Source organism: Phocoena sinus, chromosome 9 (genome assembly GCF_008692025.1).
Source record: "Phocoena sinus isolate mPhoSin1 chromosome 9, mPhoSin1.pri, whole genome shotgun sequence".
Lineage (NCBI taxonomy): Eukaryota > Metazoa > Chordata > Mammalia > Artiodactyla > Phocoenidae > Phocoena > Phocoena sinus.
This window is the reverse complement of record NC_045771.1, coordinates 2471303-2494474: the sequence shown is the minus strand read 5'-3', so window position 1 is coordinate 2494474 and position 23172 is coordinate 2471303. Positions and strand designations below refer to the sequence as shown.

The 23172-nt window shown below is 40.1% G+C and overlaps 1 protein-coding gene across 10 annotated transcripts in view; it reads left to right on the top strand.

Annotated features, from left to right (window-relative positions):
• The window catches only part of RBM33 (RNA binding motif protein 33), a 122627-nt gene that overhangs the window by 16976 nt on the left and 82479 nt on the right, over positions 1-23172 (top strand). For 8 of the 10 annotated variants that reach the window (XM_032644091.1, XM_032644089.1, XM_032644088.1 and 5 more), the window contains exons 3-6: positions 4434-4482; positions 6002-6078; positions 8060-8372; positions 12309-12425. In XM_032644091.1, the coding sequence (XP_032499982.1) occupies positions 4434-4482; positions 6002-6078; positions 8060-8372; positions 12309-12425 (556 nt within the window). The remainder of the gene's footprint in view (positions 1-4433; positions 4483-6001; positions 6079-8059; positions 8373-12308; positions 12426-23172) is intronic. The other 2 variants (XM_032644090.1, XM_032644095.1) reach the window with 1 other exon arrangement.

The following is a 23172-nucleotide window of genomic DNA, read 5'->3' as shown; positions in this document are numbered from 1 at the left end:
TAATTTCATCTGAAAATATATCAGATTGTATTTCTCTAAAAAATAAAGGATTTATGAATGTAGCCATAATAGTTATATCTAAAAAGAAGTCCCTTAATAGGAATGTCTTATTAATGTTCACATTTCCCTGACTGTCTCTTGTATATATAAGTATATTACAAATACACATACATATAATGTGGATATGTGTCCTTTTATAGTTTGACTTGGAGTCCAAATAAGATCCATATATCATAATTTATTGGTAGGTCTTTTAAGTATTGTTTCATCTGTAAGTTCTCTCCACAATTTTTGTTAGTTCCCTGCAGTTTTTGTTGAAGAAACAAGGGGTTTATCTTGGAGAATTTCTACTTTTGGTGATTGCATCTCCTGGAGTGTTTTTAGTATGTTCCTTCATCTTGCATTTTCTGTAAATTCATAGTTAGATCTGGAGGTTGATCAGATTCAGGTTTGAATTTGGGCAGGAGTAGGGGCTCTGCAGTGTCTTAGTTGGTGGTATGTTCCTCCATCAGGAGCTTCACAATATCTTGTTAACTTTTTGTGGTGTTACCAGCCATTAGATGATCCAAGTGGTGATATTCTCATTCTGTCATTTCTTCTTTTTCTGTTAGTTGTGGTAATTCTGTAAACTACTTGGTTCCTCTGAGGTACAGAATAAGTGCTTGATTCTTTACTTTTATTTACCAGTTTTCAAAAGAATGGGTCAGTTCCTTAGCATCCTCCAGAGGTGAGTTCTATTTTTGAATCATTTCAAATTCATAGATTTAAATACTGCATGTGTTTTTTTAATCCATTGTAGCTATTATTCTTATTAATGTTTGAATTGTCCCAGTATTTGTTCAGTGGGAATTTATTTTGGTTGTCATGACATTAGTTGGTCTTCTGCTATGAAGGAATTGGGTTTTGTTTGCAGTGAGACAGGGCTCTAGTTTTTCTTGTTCTTTCCAGTGTGACTAGCATTTGTCCCAGTGCCCTCTCTTCACTCATCTTCAGTGCATGTTTGCATATGAAGATTCTGTATCATATGTATTTCTTTATTTGATATTTTTAAAGCATAAAATAGCCTCTTCCACGTGCTGGATGGTAGAGGAGAAGTTTGAAAGTTTAGGAGAAGAGTGAGTCAGAAAACATACCAGTGTACGTCCCGGTAGGAAAGGGCATGTTGAGAAGGTCTCCACTGAAGGTCATTTGATGACGGGGATGTTTAGGGGCAGGGCTAAAGAAGCAGGTGTGACACTGGGGGAGCAGCCGCAGGCCTGCGGGGGAGGGCTGTCCGAGGGCCCAGCCAGGGCTGCGCTTGTGTGGGGTGGAACTGGAGCTGAGCAGGTGTGGGGGGGGCAGTCTCTCCTCCCGCTTTGTGACTTTCCGTTGGGACCTCCCATGGCCGAGCCCATCCAGAAGAAAGGCCGGGGGAACGGAGAGCCCGTGGGAGCTGTTCCCGGAGACCCCATCCAGGGCCTGGAGCCGGCACGGACCAGATGAGGGTGGCCTGGAGTAGGCAGGCACAGAGACAATGAGCTCACGTGCAGTCTTTGTTGTCACTTAGATTTCTCATTTTGAAAGGCTGCAGTCAGGTGACTGCCTGCAAAATACCTGTTTCCTGAAAAAGTCTTTTAGTATAATTCTGTTTGTTAGTAAAAATGTACTTGCTCCCTAAGAGATCGTTGTCTCTCCTCTTTGATAAGAAATACCTGCCATAGAGGTTGTTCTTCCTCCAGTAGTGTTTCCTGGTGAAATCTTGTGGGAGCTCTGCAGGTGAGTGCAGGAAACCTCCTCATGCTTTTGGTATTCCTTTCGCTTCTGAACAGTTACCGTTATTGTCCACGAGCATAACTGCTCACCCCTTTGAAAGGACTCGATTTGGACCATTCAGTCCCATTGGTTCATTGTTACTTTTGGTGACCCTTGGTGTAATTTTGGTAGTGTTTCGTAGTTTACAAGTTTCTTCCCTTTCGTGTACCTCTTTGTAAGGATCCAACTTTATGATAACAATAGATAGCTAACTACATTTAACTTTTGTGGGGTGTGTGCATAGTAGTTAGTATTTGGACTCTGGAGCCAGACTGTCTCAACTCATCTACTGGTTTCTGACTTGGAAGCAGGGTGACCTTGGGCCAGTTCTTTAACATCTTGGCGTCTTTGTTTTCACGTTGAAAAAATGGAGAATGATGTAGGTGTCTGGTTGCTGGGGTTGTGTTATGTCAACAAAAGAGCGAGTATGTGTGAAACGCGTGGAGTGGTTCTTGGCATGTAGCACACTGAATGGGCGTTAGTGATTTCTTGAGCTATAATTTATGCATATTGTAGTCGCGTGCACTTAATCCTTCTGTCTCCCATCTTGCTTTCTTATTTCATGCTATTATTGCCTTTGTTAGTCACGGAAACAACTGTTCTCCACCTCTGTACACTCCACTCATTTACAACTGGTAAAGTTTTCATTTATCTTCTTTTAAAAAATGCTTTTGTTTAGAAAAAATAGGTGGTAGTCCAAGACTGATTTCTTATTTCCATATATTTGTCAGCAACAGATACTTCCTAGATTTTTGCTTGTATGATTACCAGCACCTGTTCATATTATGGTTTTAAGAGTTCTCCTCAATTAGTTTCCCTGGGGCAAATGGGATTACCTCCCCTTTTCAGTTATTTGGAGGGATGCTCCAGGGGGTGCTTGTCCTCAAAGGGGTGCTTGTATTTTTGGGGGGTTATCTGGAATCAGATTCTCAAATGCGCTTATTGTAAATATTGTGACTAGAAAGCACTTTTTCCTCGTCCATGGAAAATGATTGTAACACTGAAGATACAAAAATTGTATCTGAAAGATGATTAGGTGATTTGTGGATTGAAAATGTTGGAAGAAGTTATACATTAGTCTCTAATAACTGTTTTACTTATACAGGTCCATGAAAGATTTTTTTTTTTTTTTCCCCAGGTAGGCATTACTGCTTACTTTTTTTTTTTTTTTTTTAAGATGTTGGGGGTAGGAGTTTATTAATTAATTAATTTATTTTTGCTGTGTTGGGTCTTCGTTTCTGTGCGAAGGCTATCTCCAGTTGTGGCAAGCTGGGGCCACTCTTCATCACGGCGCGCGGGCCTCTCACTATCGCGGCCTCTCTTGTTGAGTAGCACAGGCTCCAGATGCGCAGGCTCAGCAGTTGTGGCTCACGGGCTTAGTTGCTCCGCAGCATGTGGGATCCCCCCAGACCAGGGCTCGAACCCGTGTCCCCCGCATTAGCAGGCAGATTCTCAACCACTGCGCCACCAGGGAAGCCCTCCATGAAAGATTTTTTTCCATGAGCTAAGTTCTCGTCCTGAATCTGTCTCTGCTGTGTGACCTTGGGCAAATCATTTAACCTTGTCCTTATTTCCTTTATCTATAAGATGGTGTACGATTTATGTAGGGTAACATAAAATAATGAAAGAGGTATTCAGTGCATGAATGAAATGACTTGTTGAGTTGTTTCTGGTTCTAAAAAGTAGTATATAGAATTTCTGTTGTAACTTCCTATGTGCATTCCAGGATATTCTGGCATTCTGCCCAGTAGCACACTAGAAGTAAACATGGGTTTTGGGTAAAATAGCACTCAAAACCTATAGAACTTATAGATATTTGTAACCAGAGCCCTTATTTGAAAAGTAGCAAATCATAATAAACATTGGTGCGGTTAAATCTCCATTGGCATTTGTACCTAGAATCATAGCCTAGTTGTGTTTCCTCCTTTCTAGATGTTGGTCCTTAGTCATCTGCTTTTAAAAGACGTAATTTAGTGGTAGCCATCTTCATCAGTTAGAGAAACATACAGTGGGAAATGTCTTCAGGTTTTTCATCTGGTAAGGGTTTCTGTTTTAATTATGAGAAAAACTCCTTCTGATTGCTTCAGAACATAAACACGCTGACAAAAAATTGCAGACAGCTGACGTGACTCCCATGTTATAAAGATAATTCTCTTAGTTATGATTTACTTGAATGTCTTCATCAGCATTGATTTTTCATTTTTAAACTTCTTCAGTTTTCGCAGTTTGAGTGTTAAATGGTCTTTCAATGATTTTGGTTTTTAATTTTCCTAGTTAATGATGTTGGGCATCTATCTTTTCCTATTTCATCGTAGGTAAGAGGAAGCATAGATATTGTATTATAGTTTCTTCTTTTGCTCATTAATGAACAAGTCCAGAGAAATTAAGATCTCATATTGAGGTGAAAAAACTAAGATTAGAAGTCTAGTGAGAGCCGCTAGTTATAGCAAAGCTTCCATACTTAAAGGACCAGATGTTCCCTATATATTTGAAAATATGTTTTCATTATTAATAAAGGAAAATGTAGCAAACTTAATGTGAAAGTACCCAAACTCTAAAGTCCTGGATAAATTTCCCAGTGGTCTACAAACTTTGCAGTGTGTAATAGGAATAATACATTGTCATGTCTCTTTTTTCCACAGTGAACTTGAAGATGACTTACTTGGAGAAGATTTGCTCTCTGGAAAAAAGGTAAGAAATACAGGTCTTCCTGAAACTAAATGATAGTTATTTAATTGCATTTAAAATATAGGAATACATCTTATGCATGGGATGTGTTACTAGAAAGTTGGATATAGATTAAAATTTTGTGAATCGAATTACTTTTTAAATGCACAAAGAGTTGAGTGTTTAATTTGTTAGTAAGTTCTTTGATAACTTAGAATTCAAGCCCTAAACCCTTTGAAGCAAGTACTCTAGCTCCTGCTACGCCAAGGCACTCTAGCAGGCACTGAATCTCTGAAGGCGGCAGCAAAGCTGCCACTTGCCAGAAGGAAGCAGCAGCTCCTTCCTTAACATTTAGTGGTTAGTATTTGCATACTGGAGCTGGGACTTACTTTTTGGGAATATTCAGAGATAAGCATAAAAATAAACATACGCAAATATGATACATTTTCAGATAAATAAGAATAAAAGTCTAAAACCTGATGTAGGTTTTTCTAAACTCTTGATCAAGTAAAAACTTGAAAGCAGTTATCATTGATGTCTATATCTATTTATATATCGTGTGTGTATATGGATATACGTAACTCTACACATATATATATATATATATTTTTTTTTTTTTTTTTTGGGGTGCGTTGGGTCTTCGTTGCTGCGCGTGGGCTTTCTCTAGTTGTGGCGAGCAGGGGCTGCTCTTCGTTGTGGTGCGCGGGCTTCTCACTGCGGTGGCTTCTCTTGTTGTGGAGCACAGGCCCTAGGTGCACGGGCTTCAGTAGTCGTGGTGCACAGGCTTAGTTGCTCTGCGGCATGTGGGATCTTCCTGGACCAGGGCTCGAACCTGTGTCCCCTGCATCGGCAGGTGGACTCTCAACCACTGCACCACCAGGGAAGCCCCATTTTTTTTTTTTGTGGTAAGAAAAAATTACTTGTTTACAGGATACTGCCAAAGGACTCGTTCCTTTTTTTTTCTTTCATTAAGAGTTATAGTAAATATGATCATTATGCTTGCTGCTTCTATACTTATTTGACTGTGCATCTAAAAATTAGTCTGGGGCTTCCCTGGTGGCACAGTGGTTAGGAATTCGCCTGTCAATACAGGGGACACAGGTTCGAGCCCTGGTCTGGGAAGATCCCACATGCTGCGGAGCGACTAAGTCCACGCTCCACAACTACTGAAGCCCACACGCCCTAGAGCCCGTGCTCCACAACAAGAGAAGCCACTGCGGTGGGAAGCCCGCGCACCGCAACGAAGAATAGCCCCTGCTCACTGCAGCTAGAGAAGCCTACGCACAGCAATGAAGACCCAACACAGCCATAAATAAATAAATTAATTAAAAATCAATAAATAAAAATTAGTCTGGGGTAGTTAGCCAGTATGCCATATGTAGAATCTCGACTGGCAAATGGTTATATCAAACTGAGAAAACTTTCTGAATGGTAGATGTTTTAATAACAAGGTTAGAAACAATCCAGTCAACGTAATTTTGCACTTTTGTAACAAGTCTTTTTTTGTGGAAGTGACATGCATTAATTAGATTTCTTTAATTAGAATCAATCAGATTTGTCAGATGAGGAGCTAAATGATGATCTTCTGCAGAGTGATAACGAAGACGAAGAAAATTTCAGGTACTCAGCATTAGCTCATTAAAAATGTTCCTTCTGTAACTAAATTTCTAGTGACTAATTTATAATTATAGTGGGATATAAATGATAATGTACCGTATCTTTAACATATGATTATATTGTAAACAGGATATTAATATAACTCTTTGATGTGGAAGCCATATATATTTTTCTATAAATAGATGAACTGTTTAAAGTCAGTGTTGGTCTTGCATTTAATGACCTCTGAGAGGTCTGTTGAGTGTTGGTTATAAAAGTTCAGTACAGGTATATGCACCGCTCTTTTAAAGAATTCCTTTATTTGGACGGGGGGCAGTGGCCCCGCACTCTTAATACTGTTGGTCACAGTTTGATGTTACTGCTTTTGTTTTCATTTTAGACAGTTTTTATCTGTACATATCTAGTAACTGAATTGCCATTTTGAAAACTCCTTTGGACTGTACTTCGCCTCTAGTTGACTATCTGAATATAGTTGTTTTCATCTGTTTGGGCTGCCATAACAAAATATAAAAGGGTAGCTTACAAAGAACAGAAATTTATTTCTCACGGTTCTGGGAGCCGGGAAGTCCTAGGTCGAGGTGCTGGCCTGGTTGGGTTCTAGTGAGGACCCCCAGCCCTCTCACTGTGTACTCACATGGTTGGAAGGTGTGAGGGAGCTCTCTCGGGTCCCTTTTATAAGGGCACTGATCGTATTCAGAGGTTCCACCCTCATGACCTAGGCATCTCCCAAAGGCTTCACCTCCAGACCACCATCACATTGGGTTTTAGGATTCAACACATGAATTTGGAGGGGGCGGGGGCACAAATATTCAGTGCATGGCAATAAAGAATATCTGTTGCTGACATAGTAACGCAATTAGAAGAGGAAGAGGCATTTAGTATACTCTGTTAGGTGGAATAATTTTTTCAGTTTTATGAGGAAACATTTATTGTGAAAATATAGAGACACTTTCTGCTTATAAATGTAGTTAACAAATATATTCCATTCATTGTTGAGCTATAGATTTGTAATAGTTTTTCTAACATAATGGGTAACAAGTTTTAAATTAATTTATTTTGTCAGTTATTTGTTTCCCAGTTCCATTCCGTGACATCATTATTATATTTTGATCTTTTGAGTTAGTTAAATTGCCCTTGAAATAAACCTTTGGAATGCTTTTAGCCATATGTCTTCAAGTGTATGTGGCGTGTTCAATTTTTTGTTAGGATTGGATACTTAATAAGTGTAAACTTAGATTTAGCTACAAAACCTTGTGTTTTAAGTGTTATTATGCATTTTTAATTGTTTGACATTTATCTGTTGTGATTTAACAGGTGAATTATGATTTCTTTTTTTGCAGTTTTAAAACTGCCCTCGTTTATTTTACTCAGAAATTAACTTTTTAAAAAAAATTTGTGGCTAGTATAAACTTTAGTTGAACATGGAAATGTATTTTCATGCAGATTTTTAATATTTTGATTTCTTAAATAGGAGTTTATAGTTTGCGTCATAGATTTAAAAAAGAAGACAAGTTCTTAAAATTCCATCTATGATTTTCTGTTTATAGAGTAATACTCCTAGTTTTACCTGGATGTTTTAGAAAATAGATACCACCCATTTCATTCTGGAAGTTAGAATGAAACGTAGTCTATTTGCTTTCAGTCCTGGACTTTTGCCAGGTAGACCTGTTTCTCATGGTTGCTCTGATTCTCCCAGTCAAATAAGCCGCAGCTCATGATAGAGGGGGCGCCTTATGCAGTAGGAGTCTGGTGCTGGCCCTGTGTACGTGTAGTGCACTGAGCTCTGCGGTGTGCAGGAGGGCTTTGTAGTGCTGGCTTAGTAGGGAGCACATTGAGTTTTGCTTGCAGTCGTTGTTGTCAGTGTGCCTTGAGCAGTCACTGGAGTAACTTTTCACTGGTCTTTCTAACAGTTAACTTATGCAGTGATTTAGTTTTGAGCTTCACTCCAGTTGCCTGCCTTTCTTTGTATTTTTGTCGCCTCTAGTTCTCAGGGTGTCACAATTAGTCTGAATACCACATCTGGCATGGTCACATCGTTTGAACTGTCTGACAACACTAATGACCAGTCTGGAGAACAGGAATCCGAGTATGAACAAGGAGAGGATGAACTCGTTTATCACAAGTCCGATGGATCTGAACTGTATGCTCCTGAGTACCAGGAAGAAGGACAGTATGAAGGCCACGGTGCTGAGCTGGCAGAAGACCACATCGAGTACGCGGGGGAGCCGGAGGAGGAGCCGCTGTACAGCGACGAGGTGTTAGACATCGAGATCAACGAGCCCTTAGATGAGTTCACAGTGAGTCTTTCTCCTTTGTATGGCCGAAGAGAGCATGGCTGCCTGGGTACAGGTTTCTAGACTGATTTGAAATCTGTTTCCCTCCCCTGGGAGGGCGGGAAATTAGACCTTATTATCACTGTCTGCCAGTTTCTTTATCTGCGCTCTGACAAAGTTTGTGTTGACAGCTTGTTTGGCTGGAGGTAATGCTCCTTTGTCATCCTGGAAGGCTGCACAGAATCGTGACCTTGAGGAAGAAAACAGCTTTGTGTGGTGGAGATACACTGTCAATTGTTAGAAGTACTTAATGCAGGGCTTTTATCCAGGCTTTAGACAAGATCTGATAAAGTCCTTCTAAGGTGAAAAGATTATTGACCTGCTAAAGACATCTTTAAGGTGCTAATATTCCAGAGTGATTGATGTCCTGTTCATTCATCCTTTTTTGTAACTGAGAACTGTCTAAACATGAATAAAGAGATTGGAGGTTAGTTTAGGAAATGTCACACAGAATTTGTTATCTGTAATCAGGAAGCAAAGATTGCACTGATTTTTATTTCAGAAAGGTGGTTTTGGTTGGTAGCTTTTTTTTTTTTTTAGGTTGAACTGTCAAGAAAGAAAAAGGTATTAGTGAAAGATTGCTCATCTGTCTTCATGATTTATCATTAAAAAGATTTGTTTTTGAAATAAGCATTAAAAGAAATTTATGTTGGAAGGGCATGACCTCCATAGGTGCAGTAGAATCTTAGGGTTTTCAGGGTGCTGGTCTCCCCCAAGGTACAGTGTGAGTGGGGCTGCTGGAATGGGGTGGAGGCATGCAGCATTAGGGCTAGAGTTCTGCCTTTATCTCTTAATGTTTCCATTCAGAGTAGGTAATTTTTCATTTGAGAAAAAATGTGTGTGTGTGTGTGTGTGTGTGTAGTTTTGAAAGACACTAATCGTTTACGTGGAGCCTTAGAATATTTAGTTCCAAACACAGTTGCGTTTATGTATCGCAGTGTTATTTTTAAGATTTATTCTTTTTGAATGCTTTCTCTTTAGTAGATATAGTAATGAAAAAATATTTCTAGGTTTGGTAAACAGAATCCTGTAAAAGGCATCATGGGTCCTTGTTTTTTCGATAACTCTGTAATGGTTTCTTTTGGTAATAAATCCTTCAGTAGTGTGGACAGGTGCTCTCTGGTTTACTGGTGTGTCCATATACTGTGTTAAAGTGAGACACTGTAAATTAAAATGATTCTTAAAAATTAAGCCAAGGTCTTTAAAAAATGTGCCCCATTATTCCCTGGTTAGAGCGTTTTAGTATTTCTACTGCTCATCCCTAAAATAAGATGGTCAGTCAGTCACATCCCTTGTAAATTCAAAAGCTCAACAGATCTTTACCAGTGTCCAAGCAGTGGGGACGTAAGTATTGCTGAAATATGAAGCATAAAGCGTGGCCCCTGCCTTCTGTGAACTTAGACTTTAGTGGAACAAATCACAGTGTGGAAAGTGCTTGATAGCACTTATACATGGTCACATAAGAGGTATCTCTCACTTTGGTGTTCTTGCAGAGTTTGTTGTAAAGAGAATTTTTAGTAAGTGAGGACTTTCCCTCTCTTATTTTCCAAACTTGAGGTTACATTTAGGCCCCTTGTTGTATAAAATCCAACTTAACTATCCAGCATCTTGTGCCTAAGATTCGCGTATTGAAAAGACAAAAATGCAAATTCATTATACTCACAGTACTTCTCCGCATTAAAATAAATCTTTTCAGAATTAAAAAAAAACCTTAAAGTAAATAAATTTACTTAACTGAACGTGTCCAGATATTTTCACAGAGAGTTGTGAAGTTTAAAGGTACAAGGCGAAGTTAAATGTCTGTGAGCAGTGTCAGCTCACCTCAGTATATCCGGCTTTACAGCCACACTCATTCTTTCCTTTCTTTCCGGTTTCTTTAAGATTATTGGTTTCTTTATAGACATCACAGTGGTAGAATCTGGCACTGCCTCTTCTTTGCATGGGAAGAGAAAAATGGACTTAAGCTGTGAAATACTTTTCTCCAGCTCTGCAGTGCGGGCCTCTTACTGTCTTAGGCTGTCACTGGTGCACAGATTAATTAATTATTCATTATTAGAGTAGCGAACATATGAGTAGATTGCAGTCCTGTGTATCCCAGTGGTATTTTAGTTTATTAAATGGTTTATTTAACTGTGGTTCATGTCCTAGTTAGGACTTGTTAACTCATACTCTAAAGCTAGAATTAACTCTGTACTCATCACGAGTATGTTCTGTCTATTTGAGCTCACATGTAACGTCACAGGGAGGAATTTTGTGTATAACTGGGAGTGGAATCGTAAAATCGCAGAATTTTACAATTGGAAGGGACAATCTTACATATGAAGAAACTGCATTTTCCCATAAAAAGTTGGTAGTAAATTGTGGTGTTCTTTCCTTTCATACTCAAAAAAATTTTTTTTGAATTTTCCTGTCCTAATCTTGAGAGTGAATTGGGATTTGATGTAAAAACTTGTATTCTTGTATTAGGAAGAGATGTATATTATTTATTATTCAACAGAATATGAGAATACTGTCAGATTATTTATACTTTTGAGCACAACCAGATTTACTTAGTGCCTTTAAAGTTAACATAGATTGAGATTTCATAAGACATTGTTCTGTAAAAACAATTTCAGATTGGTAATTTATGTAGTGGACAGCAGATTTTTGTTTCCCAGTGAGAGTTCAGTGGTGTAGACTATTCTCCATTGTATGTTGGCTGACAGTTTTGATTAGCATCGTATGGCCTTATTTGAAATCCGACAGTTCTGCTCTCAGTGAATCATGGGTAGTGATAGTTGCTCTTTTAGGTAGGATGGTAACAGTTTCTTTGGGGAAGTAAAATGCAGTGTGTTTGGACAGTCTTGCGAGACGGTTGTGGGGACTAAGGTGGTCTGTCACCTTGGGTACAGCTGCTGTTCTTTGTAGAGAGACTGTTGGATTCTGTGCAGTAGGGCTGTGCAGGTCCCGCAGCTGGTCCGCTCTTCCTTCCTGCCTATTGTTCACTTGAGCTGGTGGCCAGGGGCACTGGGGAGTTCAGCTCCCCTGGAGTGAATCAGATCTTGTTACTTGTAGTGATACCTGTAGGAGCCCTTCTTTCCTTGCAGTTGTTGTTTCTAGGCAGCTTGCCTGCTTCCTTCCCTATGCCCTCAAGAGATGCCTGCCTGCTGCCATGCCCTTACATTTCATGCAAACCTGGAAGCATCCTTCTGATTCAAGGGAGCGGCTGATGGAGAAACTAATTCTAACATGTAATTTTTTTTTTTTTTTTTTTTGCGGTATGTGGGCCTCTTACTGTTGTGGCCGCTCCCGTTGCGGAGCACAGGCTCTGGATGCGCAGGCTCAGCGGCCATGGTTCTCGGGCCCAGCCTCTCCAAGGCATGTGGGATCTTCTCGGACCGGGGCGCGAACCCGTGTCCCCTGCATCGGCAGGCGGACTCTCAACCACTGCGCCACCAGGGAAGCCCTAACATGTAATTTTAATACAGCTCCTGAGTTGAATTGAATTGCTCATACTTTTGTTGTCTTCTGTTGCTATAAAAATGGTTCGAATTGGGCATGATTCCAGCCCCCGTACTGCTGCTGAGCTGCTCTGTGCAAGCACATACACACTTTCTTTTTAAGATTATATTTCCTTAGTGTTGGATTTGAAGAAGAGCTACTTGTCAGGGCCCTTGGAGGTTGAAGCAGGGTCCGTATCACTCCCTGCAACGATTGGGTTGGCATACTGCTCTCTTGCTCCCATGAACACTCAGGGGAGGCCCCATTCTGGTTTTGTGCTTAGTGCTTTTCTGCTCAGTCTGATAATTGCCATAGTAAAATTTGCTAACATATAACTAAGCATGAGTCATGAAGGTGAAAAGTGCTTGAAAACCCCAAAGCTATATGAGAAAAACTTACTTTCTCTTTAATGGCTGTTAGGATGAAGAATACTTGCAGGCTTGTGGGCAACAAGGGATGAAAGAGCAGGAAGACTGTGTTGCTGAAGAGGAATTAGATGAGATTACTGATTCCCAGGTTGCTCCTGAAACTGAAGAGGTATTTGTTCATCTTTTAAAAAGAGTCCAAAAGTTTGCTGGAGTTTTTTTTTTCTTCCAGATTGAAAATGAGCATCTTTTTAATATTAGCGAAAAGTTGATACATCTCTTCTTTGAAGTATGAGTGTAGTTTAAAAAAAAGAACAAAAACAAAACCCTGAGCTCTCTAGAATCTTTGGACGGTGAGTTCTGGTTAGCTGTGGCTTCCAGATAGCTGTTTGCCCTTTGAGTGTTAAGAATGTTTTTTTGTTTGTTTGTTTGTTTGCTTTTGCGGTACGCGGGCCTCTCACTGCTGTGGCCTCTCCTGCTGCGGAGCACAGGCTCCGAACGCACAGGCTCAGCGGCCATGGCTCACGGGCCCAGCCACTCCGCGGCATGTGGGATCCTCCCAGACCGGGGCACGAACCCGTGTCCCCTGCATCGGCAGGCGGACTCTCAGCCAATGCGCCACCAGGGAAGCCCCTAAGAATGTTTTATGGGAGTGTGGGTAGAAATGTTTTGAAATGCGCAGTATATGTTAGTGCTTTGAAAGGAGTGCTGTAATTATTTCAAATTAGTTAACGTTAGTTAATTTCGACCATTATTCAAAAAATACTGCAGAGTTCCCTGGATTTAGGTGCTGTGTTAGGTATTGAAGAAATAAGGATGATTGAGAAGCTTGGTTCTTGTGCTCAAGGTAATTGCAGCCTCATAAAAGGGAGAGAAGACGTCGGCAAATTCCAGTGATGTAAACATAGAAGTAAACCTCCTGGAAGAGAGGCTCAGGTATATGCTTTAGCAGCTCACACAGGGGGCCTCTCTGGTCGGGTGTGTGTCTTGAGGATGGATTGGGGAACCGGGGTGGGATGTGTTGAGGCTTTATGGAAGAGGTAGCCTGTGAAGTAGGTCTGGAAAAATAGATGTCATTGGATGAATAGAGGTGTGCTCTGAGACGGAGGCTTATAGTTTCTGTTCTCCAACCTTAGAACTTGTCCCATGGGTCAAGCATGTGAGCCACAAAATCATTCTATAGTCTTAGAACTTGTGGGTTAAAATTTTTTTTTTCCTTAATAATGTTTTTTCTCAGTTATTTTCCTTAATACTTTTTTCCCTCTTTTTCCCAAGAGATCATGAAAAGTGGTATTTCACTGGCTTAGGTCATTTCCTTTAGGTCTTACACCAGTGCTTTAGAAACTCAGTATACAAAACATTTGCCCTTATCTGTTCCCTAATAAAATGCTACGACAGAGTATATGATCACGTACAGACACTTTCTGGGACACCCTTGCTTTTCCCCAACGAGCTAAATTTGACTTCTCTTTTTGTGCTTTCTCTCTGTCTCTCTTGCTATTTGAAATAATTTGAAACTTAGAGAAAAGGTAGAATAGTAGAACGCTCCCTTTTCCCAGATTCTTCAATTGTAGGCAAATATATTCAGCCCAAGGAACCAAGACAAAGCTAAAGAAGATGTTAAGTAAGAAATGGTTCTCCTACTGGTGACTGCTCTGTTCTGAGTGATGAGCCACCGAACCGAGGTTCAGGGAGACCAGATTTAAGCGGGTCGTGTTTAGCACCACGTTCCACCCAGTGCAAAGCCAGTATGAGCCTAGATTAGGTCAGACCTGTGAAAGGGTGTTTTGGCAAAAGATCTCTGAGGGAGAAATCTAAGAAGCTGTTAAGGCGTTGGCGGGGACAGACGGAAGTGGCTGTGGAGGTCATTCTGGGGGTGAGTAGTTGAAAGGGAAACCTGGGAATCCAGCGCCCATTAATTAGTTCATTTCCTCTTCATTAGTTTGTAGTATTTTGTAGTTGGAAAATTAATTCCATTGTGTTTTTTTTCCGCCCAGTAATTTATTCTTTCAGCATTTTAGGTAATACTTCTCCTTACTCGGATAATGTATTGTGTTTGTAGCATATTTTAGAGTGAGAAAAGGTTTTGTAGATTTTAAGCTTTAAATGATCTCTGGAGATATAAACTATTTTATTGTAAAGCAGTTAAAGAATAAGAATGCTGGTAGGTGTTATGCTGTTGCTTGGGTGCCTTCGGACACTGATAAGGTATGACTTGTAGATCCAGATGTTTCCGACTTTGGTTCCTGAACTGTATTCATTGAAATATTGAAGCAAAAGTGGATTATGATTAAAAATGGTGATCTTACCTTCCGTTTTCAGTGCCTTCTGAACAGAGACTGAGGGGGAGAGTTATCTTTGGAGGAACATGAACGATCAGACCCAGCCCTCAAGTAAATGAACTCATAACATGTATGAGTTAATATAACAATATCTCAGACATACTTGGGAAGGCTTAATCATCGGGGGAAAAGTTAGATCCCTTTCTTGTACCTTATGCCAGTATTGATCTCAGATTAATTCACACCAAACTTTACATGTATTAGAAGAAAATGTTTTAATAATGGTGTGTTAGCCTTAGGCTTACCTGCAAAACAGAAAACTCACCAAATAGTACAAGTTTATTTCTCATGATGTCAAAAAATTTCAGAAGGCATTTCAGATCTGGTATTGGCCTCACAAGGTAATCAGGTACCCAGGCTTCTTCCAGATTTCCATGGTACAACTCCAGGGCTGCTGGTCTTACCATGGTCCACATCCAAGCAGTGGATTGCAGGAAGACTGAATGAGACCATGCCCACCCTTTGAAGACATGTCCCAGAGTTCTCAAACAACACTGTGTAAACATCTCATGAGTTACGTCTTAGTTACGTGGCTGTACCTCACAGCAAAGGAGACTGGTGAATATAGTGTTTTATTAGGTGACAGCATATTCAGTTAAAGCTGGGAGTTTCATGATTAAGGACATGATAGAGAATGAGTAAAAATGAGTACCAAGCTGTCTTGGTTTCACTACTCTGCTACTCTTGGTATTGGGCCTTTTTAAGCCGTAAAGGAAAAGAATGATTTGATCATACAGAAGTACCCCAAAACACTATAAACAAGTTTAGAAAGTCATAGAGAAATACCCCAAAACACTATAGACAAGTTTAGACAATATGAGGAAATATTTACACATGAGCCTAAGAATTAGTATATGTAGTAAAGTTAATATGTTCGGTATGGAAGAGTTAATATATCAGTATGTTCCGTATATACAGATGAGCACTCCTGTAGAAAGAAGGGCAAATAATGTGAGAAAGTAATCCAAAAATAACATAAGCAAATGATCACTAAGTATATAAAATATATTCAATAAAATAAAAATTATAACAGTTGAGAATTCTAACCTGTCTTAATATTGGCAAAAATCAAAATTATTGGTCAGGTATTTTTTCTGTTGGGGGGATTATTTTGGAAATATTGACTGCCAGAAGAATTTTCCACAATTCTGTCATGTCTCTGCATGTTTGGGGGAGCAAAGCACCTCCTTTGTTCCCGACAGTCTTTTCAAGGATGTTTTTGTAGCAGCATCTAGGAAAGACGTATCTTTCTCTGGAGTAGGGGGCAGCCATGCCTTCTGCTCATTATAACAGTTCCCTAAACTCAGTGCCCCTCCTGTAATACAGCTACCTTTGCACAGGGTCACCTGGCCCTCTTTGTCAGATGGCCCAATGGGAATTGGGGCTTAGGGAGCTGGACCCAAATGCTACTGCAGTTGTTAAGAGTAATAAATTGTCCTAGTCTGTGGCTGAGAGTCTCGTGCCTTCTCACAGCCTCCATGAAACAGTGGCAGGCTACCTTATTAACTTGCAAGAAGAGTAAAATTGCAGACCCTACACTGTTCGTGACAGTATCAAAAGCCTGAAAGTCCTTTGGCTCAATAATTCCACTTTGATGAAGTTATCCAAGAGTTAATCTAAGATGTGTTGTTCAAGGATACATGAAGTGGGTATTTGCTTGCAGCGTTGAAAATAAGTGGAACCAATGTAAATAGAGTTTTCTAAAAGGTTGAATAAATGATGGTCAGGGGACTGCAGGTTGCCAAAGGATGCCCTTGCTCTATTGGACATGGAAAGAGGCTCGTGATGCGTTAAGTGAAAAGAGCAGGCTAACAGATTTCCTCCCCTTAGGTTCCTCCATAGCTTTGCATGTTTAAATGTGTGTGTGTGTGACTCTCAAACACGTGTCTGGATGGATAAAGACAAATGGTGATAGTGATCACCTCTGGATGGTGGGATTATTTTATACTCTCTGTGTCAAATATTTTAAAATGTTTTTGCCACGAATAAAATAACTTTTGTGAACAGGGAAATACAGAGAGGTTAAAATTTGACCCTTGGTGATTTGGAGGGGAAAGAAGTAGAATGCGTTTGTTTAACTCCTGTGATTTCTAGTTGCTGCTAACTCACTTGAAACATCTTAATGCTTGTTTTCTATGTGACTCTTTTTATAGAGGAGAAGGTAAACTCTCATCCAGATTACATAGTTTATACCATCTGTTAAGAGGTATATTATCTGCCTTTTCTTTTAAGCTGTATGTTCCATAATTTAATTTTATATGTAGTATTTAAAAATATTTTTAAAAAGTCACTCACACATTTTCCTTATCCTTTGTCCTTGATTGTTGGTTTGTTTATTACCTTGTTTTTGTTGCTTGTTTTTGTACTGACTGAAAATTCTTTGTATTGCTCTTTGCTCTCAGGACTTAATAGTCCTTCTTGGAGGCAGGTGTTGTGCTGGTCTTTTCTCCTGGCAACAGATGTCTTGGGCTTGTTTTCTTCCTCATAGTGGAATCGCTGAATGTCAGTCGAAGAGATCATTATTGAGAACTTGTATGCACGGTACTGTTGTGGGTGCTGGGAGGTATTATTTCAGTACCTTTTGGTAGGCTTTGCTTTTGGAGGGCTGTCCTTCCATCCTTTTTAGTAGTATGAATATATAGTCCTCAGGGAAGAGCAGCAGTTTTATTTTGCCGCATACACCTGTGTTTTGGTGTCTTCCTAGTTTTTTGACCCATTTTCTTAAATTAACTGCAGCGTGTTGATGAACCAAACCTTTGCACTCCACCTTGCGTTGCAGCGCTCACGGCTCTGGGTTGCTTAAGACGGAGGTGGAAGGCATGTTGCAGTTTTTCAGATGACTTCTTTCTAGGAGTTATGTTTAAGTACACATTAGAATCTGAATTATGGAACTAAAAGGTAATTTCAGTTGAAAGGTCTATTTTCAGTGGCTCCTTTTATTTAACTAATGTTCTTCCTTGGTCAATACAGAGGAATCACTGTACTCGAAACAAATGAGAAAGACCCCATTATGAAGACTAGCCCCCAGGCCTTCCTGCTTGCACAGCCACTTCAGTGTCAGTGGCGCTCTTGTCTTCAGACATGGTTAAAAAGGTTTTGGCTTGTACAGAGGAACGAGTGAGAAGTTTAAAAATATCTTTGCACTAGTTAAATTTGAAACTTTTAAAATTGTGATAACATTTACATTCAGTGATAGGCATAGATCTGAGGTTCAGTGTTTTGATACATCCCAGTTACTATCCTTCTGTTGGTGAGAAACAGTTCATCACCCCAGAAAATTCCCCCTTGTTTCTTTCTAGTCTGTCCTGACTCCTCTCAGAGGCAAGCCGTGTTCTTAGTTCTGTTGACTTAAATTAGTCTTTCCTAGTCTAGAACTTCATGTAAATGTAATCATACATTTATGCAGTCAGTTTGTGATGATGTAATGCTGTGTGTCTAGCTACTTTTGCTCACCGTAATGTTTTTGAGTTTCATCCAAGTGGTTGTGTATGTCAGTAGTCAACAGTTCATTCCATTTTATGGATATACCTTATTTGTGTTCTCCTGATAATAGATATTTGGGTTGTTTCCAGTTTTGTTTTTGTTATTATGAATAACTCAAAGCTTATTTTACACATCGTTTTGTGGATGTAGTTTTTCGTTTCCCTTGGCATTAACTAGGAGTGGAATTACTGAGACAGGGTAGCAGTGTGTTTAATGCTATAAGAAACAGCCGAATGATTTTCCAAAGTGTTTGTACCATTTATACTCCCACCAGTCATGTGTGAGAGTCTCAGTTCTCCCATTAGTTTATCTAGTTTTTGTACCATTATTCGTTGTAAAGGCTTTCCCATTGAGTTGCCTTAGTGCTTATGTTGAGAATCAATTGACCACTTAAGTTTAGGCCTCTTTCTGGAATCTCTTTTTTGTTCTATTGCCAATACTACACTATCTTGATTACTGTGGCATGAAATCAGGAAGTGTAATTCACCAGTTTTGTTCCCTTTTCAAGATTGTTTTGGCTATTCTCAGTCCTTTGAATTTTGCATATAAATTCTGTAATTCACTTGTCAATATCTATTAAAAATCCGGTTGGGGTTTTTATGAAAATTACATTGTATCTTTAGATCATATTGGGGGAAAACTAACATCGTAATAACCATGTTGCCTGTTGATAAACACAGTTTATTTCTTTCTACTAGTTTTTTTCTTTCTTTCTTTTGCTGCGATCTCCAGCGCTATGTAGAATAGAAACATTGAGGGCACTGGTTTTTGCCTTGTTCTTCATAGTAGGTGTAAAATATTCAATATTTCATCAAGTAAGTAATATAAGCTACTTGGAGGTTTTTCAGTCAAATTGAAGTTCTTTTCTATGTCTAGTTTGCTGAGATTTTTTTTTTTAAATCAGAAGTGAGTGTTGAATTTTGTCAATGCTTTTTCTGCATCTGTTGAGATAATCTTGTGACTTTTATCCCCCGTTTTATTAATGTGAATTAAATTGGCTTTAAAAACTATTAACTATATTCCCAAATTAATTTCCATTTTGCAGGTTTTTCCATTAATGTCCTCTTTCTATTTTGGGATCCAGTCCAGGGCACCACATTGTTGTCTTGTCTCCTCTGGTCTGTAATAGTTTGTTGGTCTTTCCTTGAGTTTCACGACCTTGACAGTCTAAAGAAGTACTGGCCAGGTGTCCTGTGGAATGTCTCCCAACCTGGGCTCGTCTGATGTTTTTCTCATGATTATACTGGGGTTATGGGTTTTTGGAAAGAATACCGTGGAGTTTAGGTGTCCTCATTCCATCATACCACTGGGTACAGGACCTCCCTGGCAATGTCAGCCTTGATTATGTGGTGATGTGGCCTTTGCCAGTTAAAGATAGTAATTCTGTAAAGTTACTGTCTTTCACTTTCTGTGCTCTCTTCTTTGGAAGCAAGTAACTAAGTCTAGTCTGCACCCAAGGCGAGGGAGAGGAGGGACTTAAGGTCCACTCCTGGAGGAGGGGAGAGTATGTACATATATTTGGAATTCTTCTCAAAGTAAGATTTGTTAAATTGATTTTTGAATGTTAAATCAACCTTATGCTTCCGGCTAAACTTCACTTGGTGGTGACAAATTTTCCTTTTATTTTTTGCTGGATTCCATGTGCTTTTATTTTCTTAAGGACTTTTGTGTCTGTATTCACGAAGGAGATTGGTCTGTAATTTTCTTCTCTTGTAATTTTTGCACAATTTAATTGCTCAGTCTTTCCAGCTTGTAAATTTTAACTGTTGGTAGAAATAGATACTTTTTGTATTTCATGATATAGTAAAGAAGTATCCTCTGTCAAATATTTTGTAAGCACTAAAAACTATTGGGAAGTTTTTTAAAGCAGTGTTCTCTATAGTTGTTTTCTATTGGGTTGGCCAAAGAGTTCCTTCAGTTTTTAAAGTAAAAATAAAAGACACATTTTTCATGTTCATCAAGAACTTTATTGAACAGCACATTCACCCTTTTGTTCCACTACCTTCTGCCAAGAACTGCAAATAACTGTACCAGGTGCCCTTTACAGTCTTCCAGGGAATTGAAATGTTTTCCATTAAGAGAAGTTTGTAAATGGAAATCTGAAGATGCAATGTCTGGTGAATACGACAGATGAATTAGAACTTCCCAGCCAAGCTGTTAACAGTTTTTGCCTGGTCATCAAAGAAACCTGCGGTCTTGTGTTACCCTGATGGAAGATTATGTGTTTTCTGTTGACTAATTCCAGATGCTTTTCGTCAAGTGCTGCTTTCGGTTGGTCTAATTGGGAGCAGTACTTGTTGGAATTAATTGTTTGGTTTTCCGGAAGGAACTCATAATGGAGGACTCCATTCCAATCCCACCATATACACAACGTCACCTTCTCTGGATGAAGACTGGCCTTGGCGTGGTTGGTGGTGGTTCATTTCGCTTGCCCTGCGATTTCTTCCATTCCACATTATTGTACAGTATCCACTATTCGTCGCCCGTCACAATTTGTTTTAAAACGGAACGTTTTCACTGCAGTTAAGTAGAGAATTGCATGCAGAAATAGGTCAGGAAGGTTTTTTTGCTTAACTTAACCAAGCTGGTGCAAATGATTTTCAGCACTCGTTTGGATATTTTGAGTATGTCGGCTGTCTCCCACTTGGTATAACATTGATTGTTCTCAATTAATGTCTTGATTTGATCGCTGTCAACTTCATCTGGGCTACCCGACCCTGGAGCATGGTCAACGGAGAAATCTCCAGCACGAAACTTCGCAAACCACTTTTGACACGTTCGATCAGTCACAGCACCTTCTCCATACACTGCACAACTGCACAAATCATGTTTTGCATTTCAGTTGCGTTTCTGCCTTTCTTGAAATAATAAAGCATAATATGCCAAAAATGTTGCTTTTTGTCTTCCATCTTCAGTATTAAAATGGCTACACAAAAATTCAACAGTTTTGATACTTTTTTTTTTTTTTATGCATGCTGATATGACAGCTGTCACAATACAGTCTAACAAAATTGTTTTTTTTTTTTTTTTTTTTTTTTTTTTTTATGCGTTACGCGGGCCTCTCACTGTTGTGGCCTCTCCCGTTGCGGAGGACAGGCTCCGGACGCGCAGGCTCAGCGGCCATGGCTCACGGGCCCAGCCGCTCCGCGGCATGTGGGATCCTCCCAGACCGGGGCACGAACCCGTGTCCCCTGCATCGGCAGGCGGACTCTCAACCACTGCGCCACCAGGGAAGCCCAACAAAATTGTTTTGAATGACGTTAGAGACAACTACGTGCTCCTGGAGCCACCTTACAGGAAAAACCAAACGAACTTTTTGGCCCACCCAGTATATATGATAAGACTTTAGTGGACTTGGCTATTTTTAAAGAACTTTCATGATGGTTTTCATATGCACCCTCTGTTAAGCATTACAACTACATGTTTCAGGTTTTCAGGATAATTAAATAGCTAAAGATCAAACCTCCAAATATTTCTGGCAGTGTCTATAATGAAATCAGAGATTTACATACGTATTTAAATTCTTACAAAATATAATCTTAGGCTAATTAAATTATTATATTGTTATCCAGCACCACCCTTCAGTGGAATTTTAGTTGTGAATGGAATATTGTGAATATGTATGAATGTTCCATTCATAAGTATCTCTCTGCAGAGAAAGTCAGCATTTTGGCAGGTAGGTTAGTTAGTTAATTCTATAAGCACATAGGCAAAGGAGATGCCCAGTATTTAGAGTAAGAGGTAGTGACCAGTGGCTGAAGGAGCGAGTCTAGCTTAGTGAATGTTGCCAGGTGGCCTGCACTTGAGGCAACTGAGACCAGGCAGTGTTTCAGTTTTAGCTCAGGGCTTGTATAATCCTTGATGTAGTTCAAAGCTGAAGTGGACCCTGCGACTTGGACCAGAAGTTTGCATTCTAGGACATTCCATCTCTCAAAAAGCTCCCTTGTGCCATCCTTTTTGTAGTCAGGCCCTCCCTCCATTCCTAATCACGGGTAACCAGTGCAGTTTTGTTTCTTGGAGAGTGTCATATATGTGGAATTGTCGCAGAGCATCACCTTTTGAGTGATAAACCTTTTGACTTCTCTCAGTCAGCACGATGCCTTTGTGATTGCATCCCAGTTGTTGTATCAGTAGTTCATTCCTTTTTATGGCCGAAAGAGCATTCCATGGTTTGGATGCACCATAGTTCGTATATCCATTCACTATTGTTTCTGTTTTCGGTGATCCAAAAGAGAACTGTAAACATTTTCCTGTAGGTTTTTTTTTTTTTTTTTTTTTTTTTTTTTTGCGGTACGCGGGCCTCTCACTGCTGTGGCCTCTCCCGCTGCGGAGCAACAGGCTCCGGACGCGCAGGCTCAGCGGCCATGGCCCACGGACCCAGCCGCTCCGCGGCACGTGGGATCCCCCCACACCGGGGCACGAACCCGTGTCCCCTGCATCGGCAGGCGGACTCCCAACCACTGCGCCACCAGGGAAGCCCTTTCCTGTAGGTTTTTACGTGAAATGACTATTGTAATAGAATCTTTGCTTTATTGGTAGTGATTTCCTTTCCTCCTCTGTGGCCTTGCTACTTAAAGTGTGTTCTGTGGACCTGCACGTTGGCTTCACTTGGAGCTTCTTGGAAATACAGAATATCAGACCCTACCCTGGACCTGTGGAATCAGAATCTGCATCTTAGCAGGATTCCCAGTGATCGGTATAAACCTTGAATTTGAGAAGCACTGCTCTGGAGCATTAATGGCGGTGGAGAAGAGTATTTTGTAAGTGAGTTGACGTTTGCTCAGTTTGAATGTAGTGCAGCACAAACATAGCTGGGTCCATCTCGCACGTCACTCGTTCTTGGTTGCAGATATTCAGTAAGACAGAAGTAATCGTATTAAACCAACAAAATGCCAACATTTTGGTACTTTAAAATTCTGTAGTGGAGGGGCTTCCCTGGTGGTGCAGTGGTTAAGAATCTGCCTGCCATTGCAGGGGACACGGGTTTGAGCCCTGGTCCGGGAAGATCCCACATGCCGCGGAGCAACTAAGCCCGTGTGCCACAACTACTGAGCTCGTGTGCCGCAACTACTGAAGCCCACGCGCCTACAGCCT